The 24,660-nt window shown below is 39.9% G+C and overlaps 1 protein-coding gene across 3 annotated transcripts in view; it reads right to left on the bottom strand.

The window, feature by feature from the left end:
• The window catches only part of pde4d (phosphodiesterase 4D, cAMP-specific), a 171,334-nt gene that overhangs the window by 23,214 nt on the left and 123,460 nt on the right, over positions 1 to 24,660 (bottom strand). The window contains exon 1 of one of the 3 annotated variants that reach the window (XM_023394191.2): positions 8,533 to 9,193. The exons of the other annotated variants lie outside the window; for them this stretch is intronic. Within the exon in view, the coding sequence (XP_023249959.1) occupies positions 8,533 to 8,597 (65 nt within the window). The 5' untranslated portion in view covers positions 8,598 to 9,193. Of the gene's footprint in view, positions 1 to 8,532; positions 9,194 to 24,660 lie in introns of those variants that run through there. 3 annotated transcript variants of the gene reach the window in all.

The following is a 24,660-nucleotide window of genomic DNA, read 5'->3' as shown; positions in this document are numbered from 1 at the left end:
AAATTAACCTCATCTACTAAGTGTGGTCTATAACAGATTGTACTTTGCTGACATAACTCCTCTATTCATGCCTAAATAAATCACAGATTTTGTGCAAACATTAATTACATGACTTCAGAACCTACTGACATATTGACTAAACCAACATCAATGTCTTCTTCAAATACAGCAGCAGCCTCTGCCATATATTTCCATATGTTGGTGTAGACTGGCTAAATGGTCATGAGCTGTGAAATTCAAAGCAATACATGACATGCCCTATACTAGGCTCCACACTACTCATGCACTGCTGCCAGGCATAAATTTGCTCATATCCGTGATTTATTAAAATTATAATCAGCCAGTCACTCATTATCTGGCTGATTATTGGATGATTATGACTGGTGGCAGACTAATTGGCACATCCCCAACAGTTAGAACTAATGCAGCAATATTCAAAGCCATCTACATAAAACCACAAGCGATATGCTTTGTTTAAACTGTGCACAGGGCCACAGGGAATACCTCTGCTCTAACAATGCCACTGACTCACAGCTGAAAGGCGTTTCTAAACCACTGACACCATTTCCCACTGCAATGTCACGATGAGCTCCTTAGTCTCCTAGGTGATTATTTGCCCAGGTGATGACTAATGCCTGTCTCCAGGGATATTTGCCTCATTGCTAGGGCTACCAAGCAATCCCATAATCCCCTCTGGTGTGGATGCTAAGGTCAGGAGAGGATTCCCCTCAGCGTGATGCGTAATACACATTTGTTATCATCATCCTTTCAATGGAAATAGCCACACATTTAATCTAATACACCCACCCACCCAACCTTAACCAGTACAGGACACCCTGCCTATGTAAGCATTTTCATGGCTGTTGCCGGTATGTTTATACATGTGGAAGAGCAGAAGATGTCCTAAGAACAGAAAGAAGAGTGCAAGTGTACATATACTTGTGTTTGTATGGTGTAGAAAGTACGTTCCAATGCAGAACTTAAAACATCAAACTAAAATATTCCTTGTCATTACACAATGAGAAATGACTAATGCTGCTATCAGTCCCCTTCCTGTTTTTCATCCTGAGGTTGTACGTGCTCTTCAGGATATTTCAAATTCTCAGTAACAGATGATTCACTGACCTCTGAAAGGTACAGGATATTATCACTTTAAGTTAATCTTTAATCAAGTTTGGTTTGTAGATCTGGAAAATCGGAGATTGTGCTCATGGTTTGTGAATGTTTTGTGAGAGAGATTTTAATAGGAGGAAGTCGGTCTTCCTGCCCAAAGGCCATGTCGTGGACACAGTCCAAGACTCAGCCTCACACGCCCCGAACTACAAGCATTTCATGTTCCGTCTATCTGTTGAGAGTCAGTGTGTCAATAATATCCATTCAATTACATTCATGATATAGCAGGCATTCTTTAAGTTAGGAGCCAGAACACTACATTTTAACATAGCAAACCTAATATATCCTGGTTAACTGTAGCATAAACCATCCGAAACAAGAATCACAAATTACTTCTAAGTGCAAGGGCCTGAAAGAAAGAGTAAAATAAATAAGAAAATAAATAAAATATTATTTCCATATATATTTCTAGAACACCTTCTACATTTTCTAGTGCAGTTACTTCTCACATCAGAAACAATAGCTATTCACTGTGCGTCTGAACACACTTGACACAGCCACAAGAAAATGCAGGACATGCCAAGCATATTTTCTTCAACAAATAATTGGCTTAAATGCAGCGCTATCTCTCTGTGATCTCTCCGAGTGGCAGGAGCTGAGTGTGAGCTTTAGTTGTGGAATGAGATATTTTGGCTGTCTGCCTGATGACTGAGGGAAGGGCAATCGTATTGTCCTCGTCCCCATCTCTAACCAGGTCTTAGGAAAACACACAGACACAATATGTGCGTTACAATGACTCCAGCAAGTTTTCTCCCCAGTTGTGTTTGTCTCATCTTACACACATCACCCCGATCTCTGTCCCTCTGTCTTTCTATATTTAGTACTAGATCAAAACCATGTCACTCTAAACCAGTTTTACCTTCACACATACAGACACATACTCATACATAACCCCCAATCTACACCTTCTTTTCACATCGAGCGATCCATCTGTTATATTCACCCCAGGTGAGAAAGCCCAGACTCACACAGGTGACTTATACGTTGTCATTCCTGGGAACAGGTCAGTCTGTTTTCCTGGGGTTTTTGTGCACGAAGTTTGTGCATCATGTTTGCGAACAAGAGACAAAGATGACATATAGAGAGATAGTGAAAGTGCCGAAATGTGAAAACAAGCATATGTTTAACAGCTGATTCATTATCACACTTACTCTGACGTGACGTCCTACACTGACTCTCAGCCAAACCTCTGACACATAACATAACTCCCGTCACAGCATGTGCAATGTGACTCCACAGACACGGCCTTTTAGGTGAATGACATGAATAATCTTTGCAACCAGCTCCCTAAGGTATTGCACCAGCACTGACATCGTAGTGCGAGGAAAAGAAAAATGTCAACACCCCTATGACTCTGTTGTGAGAATCAACAGAAAGCATGATTAGAACTCACAAGAGGATTATTGTTGAGATGGGAGGCCGAGATAATGGAAAACCACAGTTTACCCAAAAAGGGAGTGATACTGAACCGAGACATAATTGGCAAGGAGGGAAATATTTGATGCACAAACACTGGACAGATGACAGTGAGCTCTTTCAGGCTGCTCCAGATATCCCATCTGCAGAATATCACTGCTTACAGTTGCCCTCAACTCCCGTTCACCATCCACCTATCCCTACCATCTATTTTTGTTTTTGTGCTAGAAAAATTGTACAAATTTTACATTTTTAGAGAAGTCAAGTTATTTACTGCACCAATTTTGACATGATTATTTCAAAACAAAACAAATACAGGTAACATCTTATTTCAGTAACATCCATAAACTGCAATGCAAGAGACAGTGTGAGCTATGAAATTATTCTTGTAATAATCAGATATCATTTTTCACATGTAACCACATCTAATTGAATGCAACTATAGAACCTGATGTAACTCCTGCTATTAACTTTATGATATTAGCCATCGCAGTTCATTTCCATCTGCAGGAGGTGTGTTTCTCTTTCTTTCAAAGTCTGTAAAAACTCTCTGGAACAAACTTGTGACTTTAGGGCTATAAACTTCAATAAATTGTCTAGACTATTTAATTCCTGTCAGAAATGCATATGTGTAACCTATATATTTCACTTGACTAATTCCTGCAGCAAGCATATTTTCCTTTTAGACACCGAAGACTTAGAAACTTTGCTGTAATCAAAGCTCAATATTTACCTGATGTCTAAAGACGGTTCATTGGAAAATGAAAAAAAGACAAATAAACTATGATAAAAGTAACACAATGCTGTGAAAGGCACACAGGGGTAAGTTTATTTAGCTACAATAGCCCGCAGATACACGAGTAGACAAGAGGATGACCTGCAGGGACATAGTTTCCCACAGGAGTAGAGTTTCATGCTTCAGCTGAAGGAAAAAAAAGGGCTTGTTTGTCGGCAGAAAACCTTTCAAATCCACTGTGAAAGGGCAATGCTACGTTTAAACAGAGAAAACTTAGTTGGTAGTAGTTGGTAAAACTTAGTAATGATACTGAGACTGATGAGCTGTGGCTCTTATGACTTTATATTGTAGGGCACTGCTGGGTCACATACAGTACATGCCTAAGGACACTGCAACACTCTTTTATCCTCTCTCTCTCTTTGGCTTTCTATCAGTTCTATCTCCATCTACTTTCTCCTTCTCCATCTGTCTGTCTCTCTCTCTCTCTCAGATGCACACACACACACACACACACAAAATTGCATAGATCAATGACTCATTCATTTTCAGCCCTGGGTCATTTGAGCAATTATAAACACTGCAGGAGTTGACGTGACAGAGCTGTGAGGAGACGTACTGGAGAAAGAGGTCAGGGCATAAGCGTCTTTGATGCATAGTGCAGCTCTGTTTTACAACAATCATTCAGAGTTGGTGTACCAGAAAATGTCCAACATTACCAGACACAATATGTAATGCAAACATGATGTTTTGGTCTGTTTCTAAAGTTTTGCTGGGTTTTTACAGAACATCTAAAAAAACGTTCACCTTAACTAAAATTGGGATAAAACTGAAGATAAATTTACCAGAAACTATGAAAAACACTTTCCAAACACCATCTTGTAGAGTAGTGTGGATCAGAGCAGAGCTGTGTGTTGAAGCAGACAGAGGGAAGACGACACTTGATTTATTTTAGAAGGCAGTGAGGATAGAGAGGGGGGCATGCAGTGGAGGAAGGACAAGGAGAGGCATGTCAGACCTGTGTGTGTGTGTGTGTGTGTGTGTGTGTGTGACAGCATTCAAGTGTCTCTTTTTTATGAGGATTGTGAAGAGTGTGTTCCCCCTGTATGCATGTGGTATCCTTGACAGTGTTCTAAATGCAAAAACAGCAACCCATGACTTGATAAAAGAAGAACGAGACCAAAGGTGAAACACACAGATGGCAGAGTGGGCACTTTGACACATTCAATACATATGTCATCTAATGGAAAAGCTAGCTTGGCTTGCTGATGCTACAGAGCCAACATCTCTGCTTTACATGCTTATATGACTGATAAGTTTAAAAGTATATTGTAGCGGCGCCGTGCAGTTAGAAAAAGTTGGTGTCCCAGAAAAATCAGAGAAAGGTAGAGTATTAGTTAGTATTTAGAAAATGTTACCTACTCTAACTGTCATTGTGTTTTCAAAAGACAATGATGAATCCCACCAGAGATAACAGAGGAAAATAGATCGTCTTGTCACGTTAATTTACTAAACTAAATGTGTTGTCAGGTCAAAGGTATTTAAACCACCACATGTCATGGTTTTATCACCACCACCTAATATTTTTACTTGATTATCTAAAGTTGTTAATATTTGTATTTACATCAATAAACTAACTCACCAAATGGTAGTGAGATATTACAATATTTTTAACTCCACGTTGATAATGGGACAATATTTTTAGGATGTTGAGGTTCAATACCTAGCTTGACTTATCTGACTGGTTTGGCATTGTGTCAGGTTGGAGTCTTAGCCTTAACTTGTATTAGTTTCTATTATGGAAAAGTTCTTGCAGCTACTTGTGTTAGTACAACATTAAATACTGATGCATTGAGACATTTGTTGTATTTTGCTAAATGAAAAACAGGTTTGGTACAATAATAACATTCAATTCCTTGCACTAAGGCACAGAAAAAAAAAAGTTATTTTGGTATTGATAATAAAACTCAGGTACCATCTTGGCAGAACTATCAAAAAATTTCAAACAATACCCAGCTCTAGATACGTTCACAAAATTGTATCTCTTTCCTGTAATGCAGCATTTAAGATCAGAAAACAGTTAAGCTGTAACAATATCACAGAAAGAAAAGTTTGATATCAGGATGACATTATACAGTATAGCTCAGGCGTAGGTGTAATTAAGTTATACTGTAATATCAATATACTGCATGTCGTGACATAGTAAAGTTTCTGGAAATTCAACTGAGAAACTTTTCATGAATAAATATAGGAATGTCTGTTTCTAAGGCAGCAAATCAAAAAAATGTTTTAAATCCAATATGTACATAAAGCAGTCCTGCTCCTTGATTTAAAACATTGCCCATGATGTCCAACTCACTCAGAGATATTAAAGGGGTATTTCGTGGTATATGATGAAACAATACATAATGTATTGTCATATCTCCCAGATTAAGGTGTAATGTGTGAGCTCATTCAGTTCCACTGTACAACTTACTAATAGTTCCAACTCCTAATTCTCAACACTGCCCTCTCAACACCAGGGCAGAACACGAGACATGTGACAGAGGATACAGAAAAACAATTTGTGAAGAGGCCTGCACCCACAGGGCAGTCAGGCCAAATAGATAAGTGGCTGACCACTCGCTGATAACTAAAACACGTTCTCTATCTGGCTCATACTCACACACACTCCTCCTTAGTCACACGTTCACTCATGAACGGAAGCACCCAAATACACACATACTGTACACTAAGTGAAATCAACACCCACCAGGCAGCAAATGCTACAAAATGGTCTTTGGCAGATAAATGAAAAAGGATCTAATGCCACATTGGCTAGAACATTAAAAAGCGCAGCTTCTAATTAACATACAGGACACCACTTCACAGAAAGCTGCACTGGTAAAAGGTAGGGGCACTTATTTAGAAGAAAGTTATACTATACTGCATTCTTTTGTCTGTCTAAAATGATCCTGAGGGGTTTGCACTCTCTTGCTGTCTCGCTCTTTCTTGCCCTGCCAGGTATAAGCAAAGTGAATCCTTCACTTTAGTCGTGACACTGCTTTAGTGCTCGCTGTCACTGTGCCATTCAGAAAACTCAGTCAATCATGCGACACATACAAAGAGATCACCATGGCAATGCAGTGTCATATGACCTCACACAGCAAAGCAAACCAGTTCTGCCTCCGTATACATAGAGGTCCACTTAAGTATGAACCTATTTTCGGTCCTATTTGTCATCTGAGGCTTACTAAAGGTCAAATGTGGAAAAATATGTTAGATAACTTGCACTATGTCGGGCCCTATGAGAGGCCAGACAACACGTAACCTTCAACATTTACTGCCTGTCTGAGATGCCCAACTGGGGGCTGACAAAGGCCAGATGCAAACACTTGAGTTCAAAGTCACACATGCCCCACTTCTCCACGCTTTATCTCAGCACACCATAACATCACTTCTGGTTTTGAAGTGAGTAAGAGGCGCTTCAATAGGTGTGGAGCTAACAGGATTTCACAAACATCCGATCCTCCCTATTCCTCATCCTTCACCTTTCCAAAAGTCAAGCCATATTTACTGAGCTAACATGCTGATGGATAATCAAAAGTCTCTGTACACAAACCTACATTTACACGGATGAGTGGAGTGGGGTCTGTTTGAGTTTGGTCAGGCTAGGGGGCATGTCACACACCCGGACTACAACACTGTCTTAAATATACACCCGGAGACACACACAGGGAATTGTCTGCTCAAATACACACACACACACACACACACACACACACACACACACACACACACACACACAAAAACATTCACAACTTTAACATTCACAACTTTAACAGCTGAATTATCACCTACAATTCAGGTTTTTTAAGTGACACTAATAGTCACAAATCTACTTTAAATCTCAAGTACAGAGATAATAATTATGAAAGACAAAGCAATGATGAGAATTAGTGAGAGAAGCCTTGATAAAACAGTAAATAACAGAAGAGAGGAGAGCAGGACAGATGGAGCAGGCGGTATGCTTTGTCCAGCTGATTACTGCATTTGGTAGCCATTCAAAAAGATGGCTCATACGAACCTAACATTGCCAGATCCTCAGCTTTCCACATGAGATAAAGCTACATTCTGCACTCCTTTTTCTAACACTAATATCCGGTTTATGTATAACCACACTATGCTTTTACACCCTCTCTGCATCAAACCACATCACATACCGTCTATCATCAGCGCTGCTCAGAGAAACTATGACCCTCAAGACCTAATTAATATGTCTTCATTTCACACAAGCGTCATTTCCTGCTGGGGACGTTGTAGAGCAGATTAATAAGCTGACAATGTGAGAACACTGTGAACCCTGCAGGGAGGTCCGACAGGGTTCAAACACATGTTGCGGAGTAAGCTCCCCACTGCCACAACCACCACAAACATCACATGGACACAGTGTATTTATCCAGGGTTGTTCTGATCCTTTTTACAGTTATGCCTAAGAGGACCACAATGGAACAACTGTGAATATCAACTTCCAGGGAAGTTTCTTACCAAGCAATGAGTGCTGACAGGGAAGGACAAGTTGAGACAGGAGGGGGGAGGAGACATGAGGGGAGGCCAGGGCGAGCTGTGCCCCGGGCACTGCACCCTGCACCCTGTGTTAATCTGGAGCCATGTGCAGACAGGAGAATGTACGGAGCGACTCAACACATTCCTCAATGGATGATGCCTTTGCTGTTTTACAAGCTTGTGTTTTAAACAATTTTACAAGCTGATTAGACAGCGAGTTCTTATAAAACCACACTGAGGGTAAGACATCAGGGTCATTACAATAACACCAAGTGTCATGTCATTATTGAGTTAGTCTGATGAAGTGTAATATACACTGAAGTTAAGGACAGAGTTAATCTAATCTTCTGACTTTACAACAGGAATTGCACAGAAGAACTGACACAAAAACCACACACTGACATATATACAGGGTACAGAGAGTTTTGCAGTGAACCAGGGGAGTTTTGACCGTAGAGGAAGAATGAAGGAAAGAAAACAGTTAAAAGATCAACAAATACACAGCACATCGAACCAACAGGGACAAAAAACGGACAAAGCTAGTGTGGCAGAGGTAAAGTATTTCACAGAGCAACGAGCAGGCAGATGGAGAACAATAGAGCAACACACACAACAGGATTGACATTGAAATGTTGCCAGCAGAACAAAGTTCCCCAACTATTTACCATATTCCCTCCGTGTTCTTCAATGAGCTGGTAGAGCGTGACCGGGGTTTGAGAATGATACTCATGGTCTGGCTTTTCCTTCCACATCCACACACACTACATGTGTACACGGCACACACACACACACACACACACACACACGTATAGCCACAAACACACACACACACACACACACACACCCCCTCTGGGCCACCTGGAGTCCACTGGCCACAGTCCTCACTGGTTTGAAGTGATCCAGTGGAAGCTTCAGTCCGGTGGAGCGGTCAGGTCTGCCGAGCTGCTTGAGAGTAAACCTGAGTTTAGTCAGATCAAACCCTCCGTCCAAAAGTGTGTCACACAGCTGCTCCCCCTCGAGCTCTGAACATTTGACAGTAGGTGGTTCTTTACCCTGCTCTCACTCTATCTCTCACTCACTTGCACTTATCTTTCTTGCCAGATCAGTATGTGATCTTCCTCTTTCCTAATCCAGCACGGAGTATTTTTTCCTGACTGGTGGAAATAAGATCTCCTCCCACGTTCCTTTCTCCTCCTCCCTTCTTACCTCTGCCTGTTTTTCTCTCTTTTAACAATTGTGTCCCTCTCTCTGACTTACACGACTCTCCTCTTCTCTCTCTGCCTCGCTGTTTGCCCAAGCTGCAGCTTGGTTATGTCTAGAGTGGGAGGGGTTGTTTTGGTAGTAGTAATTCCTGAAGGGTGGGACTTGTATCTCTCAGCAATCCTAACAATCGTCTAAAGTGTCAATCACTCGGCTGCTGCAGTAACCTAAAACCAACAGCTAAAGCATGCCAGTGATCTGGAGAGAGTGTGCAAAGAGTGTTGGATGAGTTTCATCGTGTGATTCAGCCAGAAAAACCACGAATTTACCAAAAAGCTTGGGCTTTTTTTGGCAAGAGTCAGAAGTACAATAAAGGGTTAAGAATGTATTGGTGCTTAGTAACATTATTAAAATTGAGAATATAATGTGTAGGAATGAACTCAGAAGATATCTGAAAGGGAAGGACGACAAAATTAATTTTACCGTTAATTGTAACAAGTTATTTAAAAAATGACTATGAACGAATATTTATCCACTGAGTCTGGTTCATTTATCCACAGGCTAACGCTAAATAAACTAACTTGTCAGCTTAGTGAACTGTTCAGGTAAAGTATGTTTTTGATTACCTATACTGTTTTAACATTTCATTTTGTCAGGGCTACGTATGTGGTTTGTATCATTTTCATTTCTAATTTGTTTATGGCGTATATACAGCAACAGAAGCACTTGCGAGGGCACAACTTTTCTATAATGTTAAATGTCTGATGAAAGCCACTGTGGCTAAAATGCGTAACAAAGTCTGACAACGTTTTTAAGGCCACTTTGCGCCAGCCCTATATTTTTTATGCCCTGCACAGAGGCTTAAAAACAGACAAGACAGTATTAAACTACAATGTGTATCTTTCCCCATGGTCTCAAATTTTATTTACTACAGTCATGAATTGCGTGAACCAACTAAACTCATTTCAGCATCCTCTTCAGAGACTTATTATTACTGTACATCCACCTCAACAGAATGGTTTTGTTTGTCTTATTATCCCAGGACACAATAGGTTATTTGGTTTTTATGTGCTCTCACATAAAAAAAAACAAACTAAAAATATCAGCACTGCCTTGCTGGCTATGAAATGGAATCACCAGTGTGTTACTATCTGTAAAAAAAGGTGTGGAGAGAGTGGAGCCCAGACAGCATCGTAGCACTCCACCAGGCAGATAGGTGCATCAGTTGTCTGGCATGCCCATCACGCATGAACGAGTCAAGCAAGCTACTCCACCTTTGAATGCACTGTATGTGGATTAGTTATGTTTGTATCTTATAGGTTGGAGGATCACAATAAGCCACCAATCAATCAAGTTTAAAGCACAAGAAACTAAAAATGAAGAACAATGCAAAGAAAAATGTTTGGTGAGATGTGAAAGTCAAGATGTAGTATGGATGTACCATTTCAGCCTGGTTATAAATATTCACATGCATGCATGAGCAAATGTAACGACACAGTAACATTATTGCAGAAGCTTGCTTTCTACCATCATCTTGCATCGGAATATTTCTAAATTTTATGTACTTGTCTCTGCTGCAGTCATCTATTGGGGATCAGGTGAAAACAGCATTACAAAACAAAAAGTAGGGACACAACAGTAGATTGGTCCCTAGTTGTTGCTCCAAGAAGTAAAAACCAAATCAAGAGCATTAAATACAGAAAAAACACATCACATGTAAACAGAAACACAGATACATCAGCATACACACATTACTGCAGCCCCATCATCTTGAAAGCGGGGGGGAATATTTACAGGTCATCAATAATGCAACTGGCCGTAGACGTACGTACCAAGATGATGACATCAGTCAGAGGACACTAGTCTTGTGTTCAGGAAAGGTGTGGGTCCAAGATTTAGAAAGCAGCAGGATAAAATGCATCCACCTCTAGTTATCATGAGGAAGAATAAATTGCTCAATACACCAATAGACACAACACTATTGTCATCCATGCCGCAGCTACTGATGCTTCATTGTCAATAATATATCTGTGCTTTTATGTCATGGAAGAAAGGAGTAAAAACCTACAGGAAAAGACAGTAATATGACAATTTCTTGTGTACACATATGCAGATGAAGAGGCAGACAGAAACATGCACACCAATGAGCGAAAAAAAAAAAGTACTTTAATGTGCACATTAACCAGACCTGCACTACTAATCTGAAGGTGCAATTGTGAAGGTGAGAAATTACATTGTGTGAATTGATTTAAAGGTCGATTTCCTTCCATATCACCATGTGTCCATCAGTTTCAAATTTCATGCCAGACCAAGAATGGACACTAATGAAAGACACTTGTGAAGCCTTTCACTCCTAACTGACATCTCCTGGACAGTGAAGCTGATTTCACGTTGGCAGGCTTGATGGTTTGTATGTTTTATCTTTTATTCTGTTTTATGTAAAACCGCCAAAAATGTGACTGTGTCGAGCGCTCAAAGTGAGTAACGGCAAGTTGAATAGGCACATCTAATGCTTTCATGGAAGGAGCTTGGTCAAAGTGGTGAAACTAATCCTATTACCACGGTCTGCATATTACATGCGGTCAAAGAAAGAACAACAAAAGAGAACAGTTTCCTTAAGAAAACTGGGGAAACCAACCGCTTTTCCTCTACCTTGAAACCAAATAAATCTCATGATGAAAACACAACAGACAACATGCAAGAACACACACAAGAAGTATGCAAACATTCTCAACCCCATGTCACCCTGCTAAGTTCAGTATTTAAGAAACTGAACACATTAAGACCAAACGATTTTAGTTTAAAGACAGAAACAATCAGCACCGAGTTCAGAACATGGAAATCAATATTCAACTTATAGCATGACAGTCACACAACCGGTTCTTGTTTTCATCTCTTGAGAAAAAAGAATGCAGCCCACAAGTGCATGCATCCATTCACATGAACACATACTGACACATAACGACCATTTCATTTTGGGCTACACTACTGCCATCCACAGGAAACAGAGGTGCAAGACACAAACAAAAATAATGAACCTAGTCCTAGTCAACAGGGGTTAAATTTTCAGGGAAACAGACTATTCATATATATTTATATTCAGCATAAAATCAAGGAGCTCAACAATATGTATGCTATGAAAAAAATCAACAGCTTATATGAAAGTTTACATTTTCTTATCAAGACAGATCATTTTTCTCTTAGAGGTGATAAAAATTCAACCAATTACAACCTAATACCAAAGTTGCAATAACTTTGCTTATTGATTTCTCACTATTATACAGTAGGGAAATGTGTCCCATTAATGAATGATTTTTTCTACATCCAAATTTAGATCTGAATTGATTAGACAAAAACTGACTCATTAGAAAACTGAAGATGGTAATGTGCTATGGATTTACAGCTTACACTGCCATTCAAATCTTAGTTTAATACCTGCACTATAAGAAAATCTAAATACTGAAAAAATGACATTGTGAGCAAATAAAACCAAATAAATAAGCGAATGATTGAAAGAATGAACTGAATAAGTATTATTATGTTAATGGTGACTTACTAAAACACTTCTTGCACACATCTAATGACCATCACTTTAAGAGTGAATAACACATTAGAAAACAGTTTGATGCAATTTATGCAACTCAGAGAGACACCACTGCCGCCTAGTGGTAGAAATAAATATTATTCTTGTCATAAAAATGAACTGCATAGATTAAGTGACCGTAGTAATTGACAAAATTATTGATTTTGTTAAAAAAAAAAAATGAACCATGAACCAGGCTCAGTATATGGTGCAGATAAACATACTCAGTAAATGCTGATATAAATAGCACTTAACTAAGGAGCAGGCAATGAGCACAGATGGCTGGGCCACAGTATTGACAAGCCTCTCTCTATATCTATATGTCTACACACGCCACCAGCCATTACCGCTGCTTCATATTCAAATACTATAGAGGCACAAACACACATTGACACGCAGTTGAACTCCGTGTTTATCCACACACACATACTACCAGACACAGAAAAAAAACAGGCAAGCGGACACAGATGTACATCAGATGATAGCACATCTTAGTTTAGTCTGGGGTCGCTGAGTACATGTTAGTCAGAGAAATGTAGTATGAAAATGGGTCTAACAAGGTTTTAACATTTTCTGTGTGAGCTTTAATGGACAGAGAGTGCTCTGATGATTAGTTTACGCTCCGCTCTGGTAAGTGAACGGACCTGTCCTCCTGAACACCTTGATGTTTTAGATGATGAGTGGATGGAACCTGTTTATTTATCATTTACCTTGCTCTTAACCATGTTTTGTAAAAGCAGAATATATGCTTCTCTTGGAACACACAGAGAAACACAAACATGCACATACACACAATTACACACACTTCAGGCAGAATAAACAGCAGAACTACAGTTTCGGCAGAGCTCTAACGACACAACCAAGCCGCCAAGCAACGGCCATTTACACAACGCTCAGTTATGAACACAGCTCCAGTTCTGTGTTGTCCAGGTGGAACGATTCATCAACTAATGTTCTGATAAGAGAGAACACACACACACTTTGTGCACAAGTCATACAAACACATACAGCCACACATATGCACATTACACAGTCACAGTTTCCACACATAGAGCAATAAGAAAGACACTTTTTAAGCTCCACTGATGTTCAGTTTCATCAAATGTTCCTCCTGCCTTGTCCTACCACATCTAAACTCATTTACTCCATCTCAACTTCTCACATGCAACATGTTAACTATAAAGACAGAGCAACCCAAGCAGAAGCTGACATTAAGTAACAACACTGAATACCTAACTATTTAAAGAATGCAGATAATAGAAAATGGTTCCATATGAAAATAAATCCTACAAATTCACAGTACAAGAAAGAATATTAAGGTGAAGGTCCATTCCCTGACATGCCCTCCCACAAACTGTTTCAGTTCCAGTTCCAGAGATCAGTCATACCCTCTCTTGCCACGAGGTTTGATGTCGATGGGCTTGTTCGTGGCATAGGGCGAGCCGTTGGAGCAGGCGTGGCGGTAGCGGGCTATCCTCTCCAGAGATAGATAATCTGAGTTCACTGGCAAACTCATTTCGGTCAAGCTCTTAAACACTACCACACATACACTTGTGTCAAATCAGATGAAGAAATAGAAAAGAGAGGATAGATAGAGTGACAAGCCTGACAAAGCTATCTAAGTGGGAAGGAGGGAGGTGTGTGAGGAGAGGGCTCAGCATGGGTGTGACTTGAATGGGGGAAAAGATGGAGAGAGATGGAGCATGAGAGAGAGATGCAGGAGAGGGAGGAGCAAAGTGCAGAGGTAGAGCAAACTAATTTATCTTTTCTCTCAGATAACATGAGTCAGTATTGATAGCCACAAGAGCTGTGATACTGTAGACTTGCTGCAAAGTTACATAATCATGTTACATGTATTGTACAAATCTGTTTCAGTTCAAGCTTTATGATGAATTTTGAGCAGTATGGTGATTAGGGCAAAGTAACACATCACAACAATAAAGTTGGTCCCACTGCAATTAATGTTAAAGTTTTTAATCTTCTGTACACGGCTAGTAGGTAAAGCTGTGCTAGAACCCCAACTCAATTATACTGGCCAGCATCATTTATTTTGTACTGAATTTATCTGGGAAGGCCTATTCTTTACCTTAGAGTGAGAGATGTCTAGTGGGGAAGAGCAATTTCAACTCAGGTAGAAGCAAATGTTCAAATTTTATCAGTGGTCTTAGGTGAGATGTGTATGTGGCATTTATTTCATTTATAAAACGCAAAATACTGGTTTTAAAACAGGCTAAGAAACATCCCATGTAATATACCTTTGAAAGTGTTTTTATCTTTATTCTATATCCATTTTTCAAAATTTTACTGAGGCTCTTTGAATCAGCTGAGCTGTCATCCAAATGTAACACAAGTACATGTAAGTACAAGTTCTAACTCTGATCTAAAATGAAACGTTGTTCATTTTTAAGTTAAGAAAATTGGAAACTGAAACCACAACCAAGAAGACAAAGTCATCTAATGTCATGGCATTATTATTATTGCAAACAAAATGGTCTAATTTTATTTAAGAAATTTTAGTTCACTTGCTATGAAGCCCCCATTACATCTCACCATTCAACCTTGGTAATAGCTTTCCTCCACTAGGGGGAGCAGAGCACCACATTAAAGAATCTAGAAACAACAGTGCAACGTGTAATATAAGAAATACATGTCAGATTAACAGCAGTAACTGCAGCTTGAGCCAACGCATTTCCAAGAGTTAGCGGCGCAGATATGTGTATTACGTTGATTTTTTGAAAATGAAGCATACAGCCGTGTGGGTAAAGAATGTCACAATATTAGGAGCTGCAAGTGCAACAGGACCAACTGAGCGTGAAGATGTATGGTCTTAAATAGTGAAATGAGATTACTGTCATCTGTTATCATGTTGTATGGTTTTCACTTTCAAGATAAAATGTAAATCACTCCAACTGATAATTTTCCTAACTGTTCTTAGCTGCCAGCAGGGGGCAGTGTCCTCTACAGGGAAACTGCTGGTTCCTCAGCTCAACCACCAGCAGCACAAACACGCAGAGTGGTGAGTCTCTGCGGAGTTACGGCTTCTGCTCAGCTCTGACAGAAGCAGCCAGCATGTGACAACAGCTCCTGGGTGGACAGGGGGGCTGTCAAAGTCACAGACACAACGACAGACACAACGGGCTTCTGCACTCGCACTGAACATCACCACATCAGCACACCCACACACAGACGCACACATACACACAGACGTGCTGATTATAGGCACAAACACCACAACATGTACAGGCAGATGAAATGCACGAAGATCAATACAACAAAGCAACACAGACCTGTACTGAACCTTACAACCTGTAACACAGGCATATGTTTGCCTGGCTGCAGAGTCGGCCACACACTGTCAGTGCCAGCAACGAGCTGTGACAGAGCGCATCAGTCAGTGTCCCTGAGGCACAAAGCCATAAAACAGGAACCACTGTATCTGAATACTGAGACCTCGACATACAACTTACATCATCCCTTCAAATATATGTGGGTAATACAGTTCAAGTATATTTTCTTTATTCCAGTGATATATTGTAAATCGTATTTTAAAGGGAATTAATTTAATTCTGATTCAAGCTGGGAAAGAAAAAGGCGGGAAAAAAATCCACATTTAAGTTATCAACAAAGTTATAAAACAGTCTATTTTATTGTTGCAAAAAATAAACTATGCATGAAAAGTAACGCACCTAAAATGTATTTTACCTGACACCAATATAGAAAGGCAGGCAGGGAAAGAAGGCAGGGGTGCAGACTCCATAGCTTAAGTACAAAAGTGCATAAATAGCTAATTGACTGGCAGAGAGCTAGAAAGACGGGGCGGGCTTTGTGAAGTGCTCTCCTCTTATGACTTGCAGGGTCAGCAACCTCGTTAGGTGCTTAGGGACAAAGTGGCCTGACAGACTGGGACAGAGGCAGAGGGAGGATGAGAAATGAGGACATTGGGTAATTTGGAGTAAAGACAAATGAGAGAAAAGATGCCAGCAAGCAAGTCGAATCAGTTACTTGTGAAAGACAAAATTTTTTTTCCCAATCAGTTTCATTTTTATCTTTATAAAAAAACAAAAAACAGAGCACTGGTGTGGAATCGATACTGGGAGAGAAAAATCTGGATCGGCGCATCTTTTTTGCAAGAACTGGCAAAAAGAAGTTTATAATTGGACAAAATTTTGACTTAAATCAGAAATGATTTGATCAAAGAATAAGTAAATCAAAAGCATAAATCTGACCAGGAATTTGATGCCAGCTTTGAATACTTGACATTTTTCAATACTTTCAATGCACATTTTTGCCAGTACCAACTAGTATTGAGATTTATTACCTAGCCTTATTGGTCAGTAGCTCCAGTATTGTCATTTGAGCTTTGTCTCCACAGCATATTAGAGACTGGCCTTTGCCTCACTGGTACTTTGGTTCACAGCAGAAGTACTGTTCTCTGCTGCACTCATTGATGGAAACACTGATAAACTGATTAAGATAATCTTACTAAAGCAGATGATGTGCATGCAACAACAGCTTTGAGTGTTTTTATATTTTCCGTATGAAGATAAACATTAAGACGGACTGTGAGGAATTAAAAGATGCAGGAGAGACAATGGCAGCTAATTCAGTTGGGCCTCTGTTGCCAAGCTTTGTCCAGAGACAAACATAGAAAGTGACAGGGAGGGGAGAGATTTGCTTTCTAGCTATCTGTCAGGTTCAACAACTGATTTGTCCATCAAGAAGGCCACTCCGTGTGAGCTAATTGAATTTTATAAGAACACAACAGGCAGCGGTTGGATACCGCATGATAAAAATAAAGTGTAGAATAGAGTATAACTGTGGCTTAAAGCTGTTGTTGCAGCTTAGTGCCATGGCAACTGCACCTCCACTGTACAATAGACTGGTAATTAAGAATTAAATATTGGTGGAAATCTCTCGGCCAGTCATGCTGCTTGAAAACAGCTGTTGTTATGTGTGTCAAGGAGTAATTCCTTTGCCTCACTTCCTGCCTGCCTTTACAGTCCCCTGCTGAATTCATGTTTATAATGTGGTTGCCATGGTGACCTGGCAGAATTCAAGAAGGACAGGTAGGTCCTGACAACCAATCAGCCTTCAGTTGCTGAGGACACGACGGCAGATTGTGTAATGAGAAAATGAAAATGACAGCGGGCTTCTAAGAGGGTCAAAGCTGGAGGGATGGAGTGAGCTGACGCAGTCTACACGAATATGCGACCGTGGCTCATGCCAAGAAATTAGCTATTCATAGCAGCCACTTCATATTTCACAGCAGCCATGCACGACTTACCTGTGCTCTATTTATACATCAAGCTGACTCACAGACAGGAAAGTGGATTGAAGCTGGCTGAACTATTGTTTGCCTCAGAGGCTCGTCAGAGCACAAAGGAGAACAGAAAGATCACCAAGCACAAAAAAAACAAAAACAAAAAAAATGATTAGAAGTGTAAACGTAGAAGATGAGACCAACAACTGTACTACTTGTGCTGTGCATGTGTGTACTGTAAGTGTGTGTGCGCATCATCTTGCTGCTGACAACATGAGCGTGTCGTGATGTGTTAAGGCTGAAGTGATGCTGGACAGTATGAATGTGAGAACCATGTATTTAGCCCAGCGTGAATAAATCTGTGTCAGAGGCAAAGAAAATCTTGTGTCAGGACAGTTCTCACAGTCACAGCCCGGCAAAACAGCCGACCAGTATTATAGAGGACTGTGAATTATTTTGCCATATAGCAGACCTCATAAGGAAATTTAAAAAACCTATCACTCATTTAGTCAAAATAGTTGATTAATATTAAATTGATTGATTAATCAATTAATTTACTAATTAATCAATCAATTATTAGTATTTCCAATGTCATTTAACAAAGTCTACACAAGCAAATGTAAAAAGTAAGAAAAATACTTCTGTTGATCCTCAACAGGTCCGAGTATATGCAAAAGTGTATAAGTATTAACAATCTAATAGTTCTTAAACCACTTTAAACATAATACACTCAAAATGAAAAGCGATACTGTTCAAGCGCGGCCACCAGGCACGAAGCCCGTGATATCCCACATATTGTCACAAACAGTTAACCACTGCACACATACAAAGTCATCAGACCAGTGGCTCAAACCCCAACAAAAGCGACTGTTTACAATCCAGGCTGATGCTATTTGGTGGGTTTATAATCTGAAAAAAACAAAAACAAAAAAAAAACAGTTAAGTAGCCTGTGCTTGTCCGAGCCAAACATGATCACAGTGTTAGTCATTAATCTCAAAAGGGATTTTGTAAATAATATTTGTTGTGCCAAGTCAGGCACAGATCAGCACAACAAAACTCTCACATTTAACGTATTGTTGGTATCTCTTTGGACAAGTATGCAAGTGTGAAGTCTTTAGCTGCTTCTCATTATTAGTCCTGCTAAAGTCTTTGAGGACCTGCTGTTAACTCAACACCACACAGTCACTCTCCGTGGTGGAAGTCATAGATGTTGTCTTGGCCGGCAAATTCAGACAGTTTTTTGATGGAGAAATGAAAGGATGGCTGATAACTGGATAAAGACGCTCATGGACCGCACAACTTTCAATATAGGCTCTTATATTTCACACATGAACACACGCATTTCTAGCTGTAGTGCACCCCAAGCACATGGTGAAGCTAATAGGTTTAACTTGGCAGCAGTCCCAGTGATGTCAGAGTAATCCCTCATTAAAACTCTGATGACATCACTACACTTGTGAGAGTGTATGAGAGCTGAGGAGGAGTGTGTGAGAGTGTGTGTGTGTGTGTGTGTGTGTGTGTGTGTGTGTGTGTGTGTGTGTGTGTGTGTGTGTGGGGGATACCCTGCCAGTGAGCACCAAAGGTACCTTCGCTGCAGTCCAGGTAATCCAGGTGAAGATGTTCCTCAAAACACACACAACACTAGAGCTATCTTAATTATACCATGTCCTCATATGCAGTTTATTAAGTACATCTCCCCATTTGCGCAAACAACTTCACCTCCAGACAGGAGTAAGAAGATTGCAGAAAGGGCTGATGGGAACCTGTTAACCCTACGTGTCAACATTGGCAGGCTGAAACCATCTACAGACTACAATTCAAGTGTCAACTATTTTTGACCGTCAAAACTAAAAATAACACACTTTGATCTCAGCATTGTTTTTAAAGCTTTGCTGCTTTGAGTGGCGTTACTGTTTCAAATCATGAAATAGAAGCATTTCTTACCTTTTTTTCTTCTGTGCAGTCTTGCTGCATTTTTGACTAACCATCAATCACAGTCCTAAAACCTGAAACTAACCAGTGTGTTTTCAAAATGTATGTGAAATTCAAAGACAACAACTGAACAGCAAAACTATTTCAAAGGTTTTTCCAAGTTTTTTCATCCCCAAAATATTTACTCTGCTGGGATTTTGCTGTACTACAGTTTCTAGATATTGCCACAAACATCATATATCCACAAAAGACCAGTAGATAAGACACAAATATCCAAGATTTTGCAGGTAAATTAGCTTCACTTTAGCTTACTATGGTGACCCGCAGATAAATCCACCAAGTCCCCTAATCTCAACACTTAAGCACATTTGGGAGGAGATGAAACAAGAATTGCCACGTGCTGCTAGAGAGAGCAAAAGGGGGGTAAATACTGGCTACATGTACCAAATTAAAGTGGGTATTAAGCGTAGATTCTGTCACAAATACACCGTCATTGTGTTAATTCATGTCTTGCCGAGAGAATGTTTTTCTACTGTATATCCTGCAATGTGAGAGAGTGTCTTACCGGATGGATGAGAAGCATAACAATTCAGGTTGTGCAAGTGGGAGTGTATTTCCTCTAAGGAAGCGCTGCACTGTCGCATTCATAATATGCCAGTGCACACAAAAAATATGTAGACTAAACACAGGTCATAAAAGAAGCTTGGATATGTCGAGTTTGAAAAGCAAGTTTGACAGAATGCAGCAGTAAAACTGAACAAAAGAGAGAAGCAGAACCAAACAATCAAAGAAAACTCATCTGTTCACGTTATACTAGAAAGATTTTGTCTGAACATGAACTCTACAACTCAACTCTATAATTCAGCATTGACATTACCAAAATATAACTATTTAAATAAACAACCTGGCAAGCCATTGACCTTCTTTTACCTTCAGAGATTTCCTGGCAGGCATTAGCTGGAATTATAATACTGTATAAGTCTGTAATATTTTTAAATCCAGCCAGGTATGTAAGCATGTATGTGTGTTTTTGTGTTTGTGTGCGTGTGTGTGTGTGTGTGTGTGTGTCTCTCTCAGAGAGAGAGAGACAGAGAGAGGGGACTCCCTTTCCCAACCTAAGCCGTTCTAATCTGTTTGTATGCCTCCTCATAAATACTGTCGTCATCACGGCAATCCTAATCACCATCATCGTCACGAGCAATTCCCTCCTGAGATGAACGTCATCATCATTATGCTTTCCTGCTAATAAGAGGTAATTCCCATGCCATCTGTGATGTTGTGTGTCTTATGTTTGTAACTCAGACCACAAGGGAAGTGCTTGAACAGCTGATTAAGTCAGAGATCTACTGAGAATGATTGTCATTTTCTTAGAGAAGTCAACATGTATTTGGAAACCAAAATCTAAAAAGGATTATCCGTTAAGTTGCGCCCTCTCACCAAAGGAGCAGCCAAAAAACATCATGACCCCCCTCTGCCAAACACACACACCCCCAGATGGAGCAGTGACGCATAAACCCTTCAGTCTTTGTGTATCCTAAAGAAAACCCCAAGACTAGGCCTCCACACTGTTTTCCTTGAAACACCATTCTCCACATCTTTTTATTTCATTACAACTGTTTGTTTTTTAGCTGTGGTGGGAGTATATAACAAGCTGCTCTCAGAGAGCTGCTTTGTTCCTGCAGGAAAGGGCCTGGGCATGATAACATCTGTTGGCTAACCGCAGGTTTTGTTTGGGTCAAATAGTGACGTACACGGCTGCATAACGGCACTCCGTCTCACCAAAGACTGAGTAATGATATTTCCTAATGTCTTTGTATTTGCCACTGATTCAGCAGTGACATTTGAATGCCAGGAAAATTAGAGGCAAAATGTGATCCCAGTTTGTATCAACAATTGTTTAAACTATATAGTTCAAAGGACCTTGACAGAGTATTGTGGTGGTCATTAGGGATGTAAATATCGGTTATATTTATTATGGATTTACCTGTCAATTACTTTTCAATTAATTGGATATAAAATGCCATAACATAGTTAAAAATGTCCGTCATAGTTTCCATGAGCCCAAAGAAACATCTTCAGATTGCATGTTCTGTCCAGCCAACAGGCCAAAACCAAAAATAGTGGATTAGTAGAAAACAGAGAAAATTAAGCAAATATTAACATTTAATAGACTGGAACCTATTTGGCTTAATTAGTCCTCTAATCCATTAGTAGTACTAGTCATAAGATTTATGATTTAAAATATTTACTACAGTTTCACCTACGACAGTCATTCAGAACAGAACAGAACAGCCGGACAAGCTGACAACACAAACTCAAGAAAAAAATTAAGTTATGATTTCCCTCTTTTCATTTCACGTGTAACTAGCACAAAAATTGGCATACCGTCTGCCATTGCACAGGCAGTCCCACCTCCCATAGCCCCAGCTTTAGCTTGTAACATTTCTATTTTTGATTTATGCTGAGCTCACAAAAGCACCTGCAGCTATCCCCCGTCTTCAATATGTCTGGCTGCCTTGCTGTATTCTTATTGATCTGTCCATCTTCTTGCCTCTGTCCCAGAGATGAACACAAGATTGAATGTCCCTATCTAGCAGCTGCTGTGTGGACAGCGGTAAGAGACAGCACAGGCTGAAATGAATAAAATTGAAATGAAATGGATATTCAAAATGAATGTGATGTCAAAGCTGCCTCAAGGCCTTTGTGAGGAGCTGTGGCCTGTGTATGCATTTCATATGTACTCCAGTGAGCAAATTATGCAACTATGGTGAGGCATTACAGTGACGAGTGCATTGCTTCTCTCTGCCCCTTTGCTCTGTATTTATTAATCCTTACCATTGATAAAGGCTAAAGGGAAAAAAAACAGTCAATGTATCCGGTCCGGAGCCGTTGTTAAAATTGCTCCTGTTATGACACCCCTGACTAAAGTCAAAAAGATTTTTGGTCATACCTCACTGCGAAGGTACAATTCAAATATATTATATTTATTACGTTAGTTATTATATCAATTTTCAAATAGTGAAAGCACTCTCGCATCAACTATACATAAACAGACAAATACACACCAAGGTTGACTCATTTATTTGTCTGGGTGGGAAAACCAAACTGATATGGTAAATGATTTTAATGATGTTAATAGATCTAAACTGTGTTGGCCTATTGTTGTCTGCCAAAGTCTGAAAGTGTCTTTTTGGCTTTGAGATGCTGTAATGAGTAATGACAACTCTCTCACTCGATATTGCTCATTCTGCACTGCATCTCATCTGTTCGAAAACACACGAGGTGTTCCTGTGTAACACATTGGAGAAAGTAAGAGGGAAAAACATGATCAAGTGTAAATAAGTGGCAGAATAACACAATAAGAAAACCAAAGGCAGCAATGTGTGAAAGAGAGATTGGATGATGAAGCAATTGGAAGGCTGGGAAACAGAACAGCCCAGCTTGGATACCAAGAGCCTGAAGACTGCCAGTACTGACTGACTCAGTGTGCGAGCTCACTCAGACAAACACACACTAACAGCAAGATGTCCTGCGATATAGGTGTGAAATAATGAACTGATCATTTAGCAATGCAAAAGAGGGGCTAATTGAAATTCCTCTAACAGAGAGAAGGTGAAACAGTGAAGTCTTTGTGAACAACAGCACTCCCTCTATGCAGATTAAGACTGAGAAAGCCTCAAACATAACAGTAAGAACATGTCTGTCATGCTTCATGAAACTTCATAATCAATTTAACACTGCGCTGCCTCGTGGGAAAGCTGGAGTGACAACAGATTCCTGTTAATGCTCCCACATCACAGCACCACTCACAAACTGCTGACCAGCCGTTAATAATAATGGAAACTGAAACTAGTAAAGACACACTACACAGTTATAACACGTCCCTTTCTGAGAAGGTGTGTGTCACAGGATCTGCTTCTCTACTGGACAAAGTTGCTTCATTAGTCACGGATCTTGTTAGACTGGGTTGTCACACCACACTCAGCTGTTTGACTGATTGTATGACTGAAAGCAGCAAGTTGGAACAGAATTCTCTAAGGATACAGCTAACAGCCATTTGGCAAGATTAATAAGTCAAAATTTTAATTATTCTGTTTTTCTTTTAAGCTGCAGTAATCAAGTTTTTTATATTAACACGGGGTAGAATAAGTATGTGTAATGTCTTTGAAATGACGTGACTCCACAGTTCCTCTCAACTCCATAGAAAGTTTTTGTATTTTAGTTTTAGTTTAAAGAGCAAGCTATTTCAATGTGGAGCTGGTGGAGACCAAAATAAAGCCAAAAAGAGAGTGAACGTCGGACTTCCTTTTAAGTTGACAGGTGGCCAGAAACACTACTCCAAATGAATGCTAATGTTGCTCTGTAGCTGCTGGATGTGTAAGTAGTTGACTGTTGGCTTGCACGCGTGCCATAAAAAGGCGATAATATCCCAATGTTGTGTTCACAGCCCTATGTCCTCATGTCTTATATGAATTAATCATTTGCTCCTAAACATTTTTTTAAATATTTGTCTGAGGAAAAGCCAAAAATAAAAGTAATAATGCCAATACACTGTGGCATTTGAAAAGTGTAAAGTATTCTGTTTACCAGCACAGAGTGGTTATCAAAAGTGTGTATAAATTACACTGAAATTGAATGAGGTGATGGCGTCTCTGGAGAAGGTGAAACGGAGCATGCTGTGAGCTCAAAATGCCTTTTCTCCTTACTCACATGTCCCCTGTCATTTACTGCACACACCCACAAAGCTGCCAGGTTTCTGAGTGGAACGTGTTAAGAAGAAGAGAGTGTTAGACTGTGTGGCCATTTCAGGGCGAGTG

The sequence above is a fragment of the Seriola lalandi genome, unplaced genomic scaffold, assembly GCF_002814215.2.
Source record: "Seriola lalandi dorsalis isolate HSWRI2012SDOR001 ecotype SW California unplaced genomic scaffold, Sedor1 jcf7180002054946, whole genome shotgun sequence".
In the NCBI taxonomy this organism is placed as follows: domain Eukaryota; kingdom Metazoa; phylum Chordata; class Actinopteri; order Carangiformes; family Carangidae; genus Seriola; species Seriola lalandi.
The sequence above is the reverse complement of the archived record's forward strand: the minus strand, read 5'-3'. Positions and strand labels throughout refer to the sequence as shown.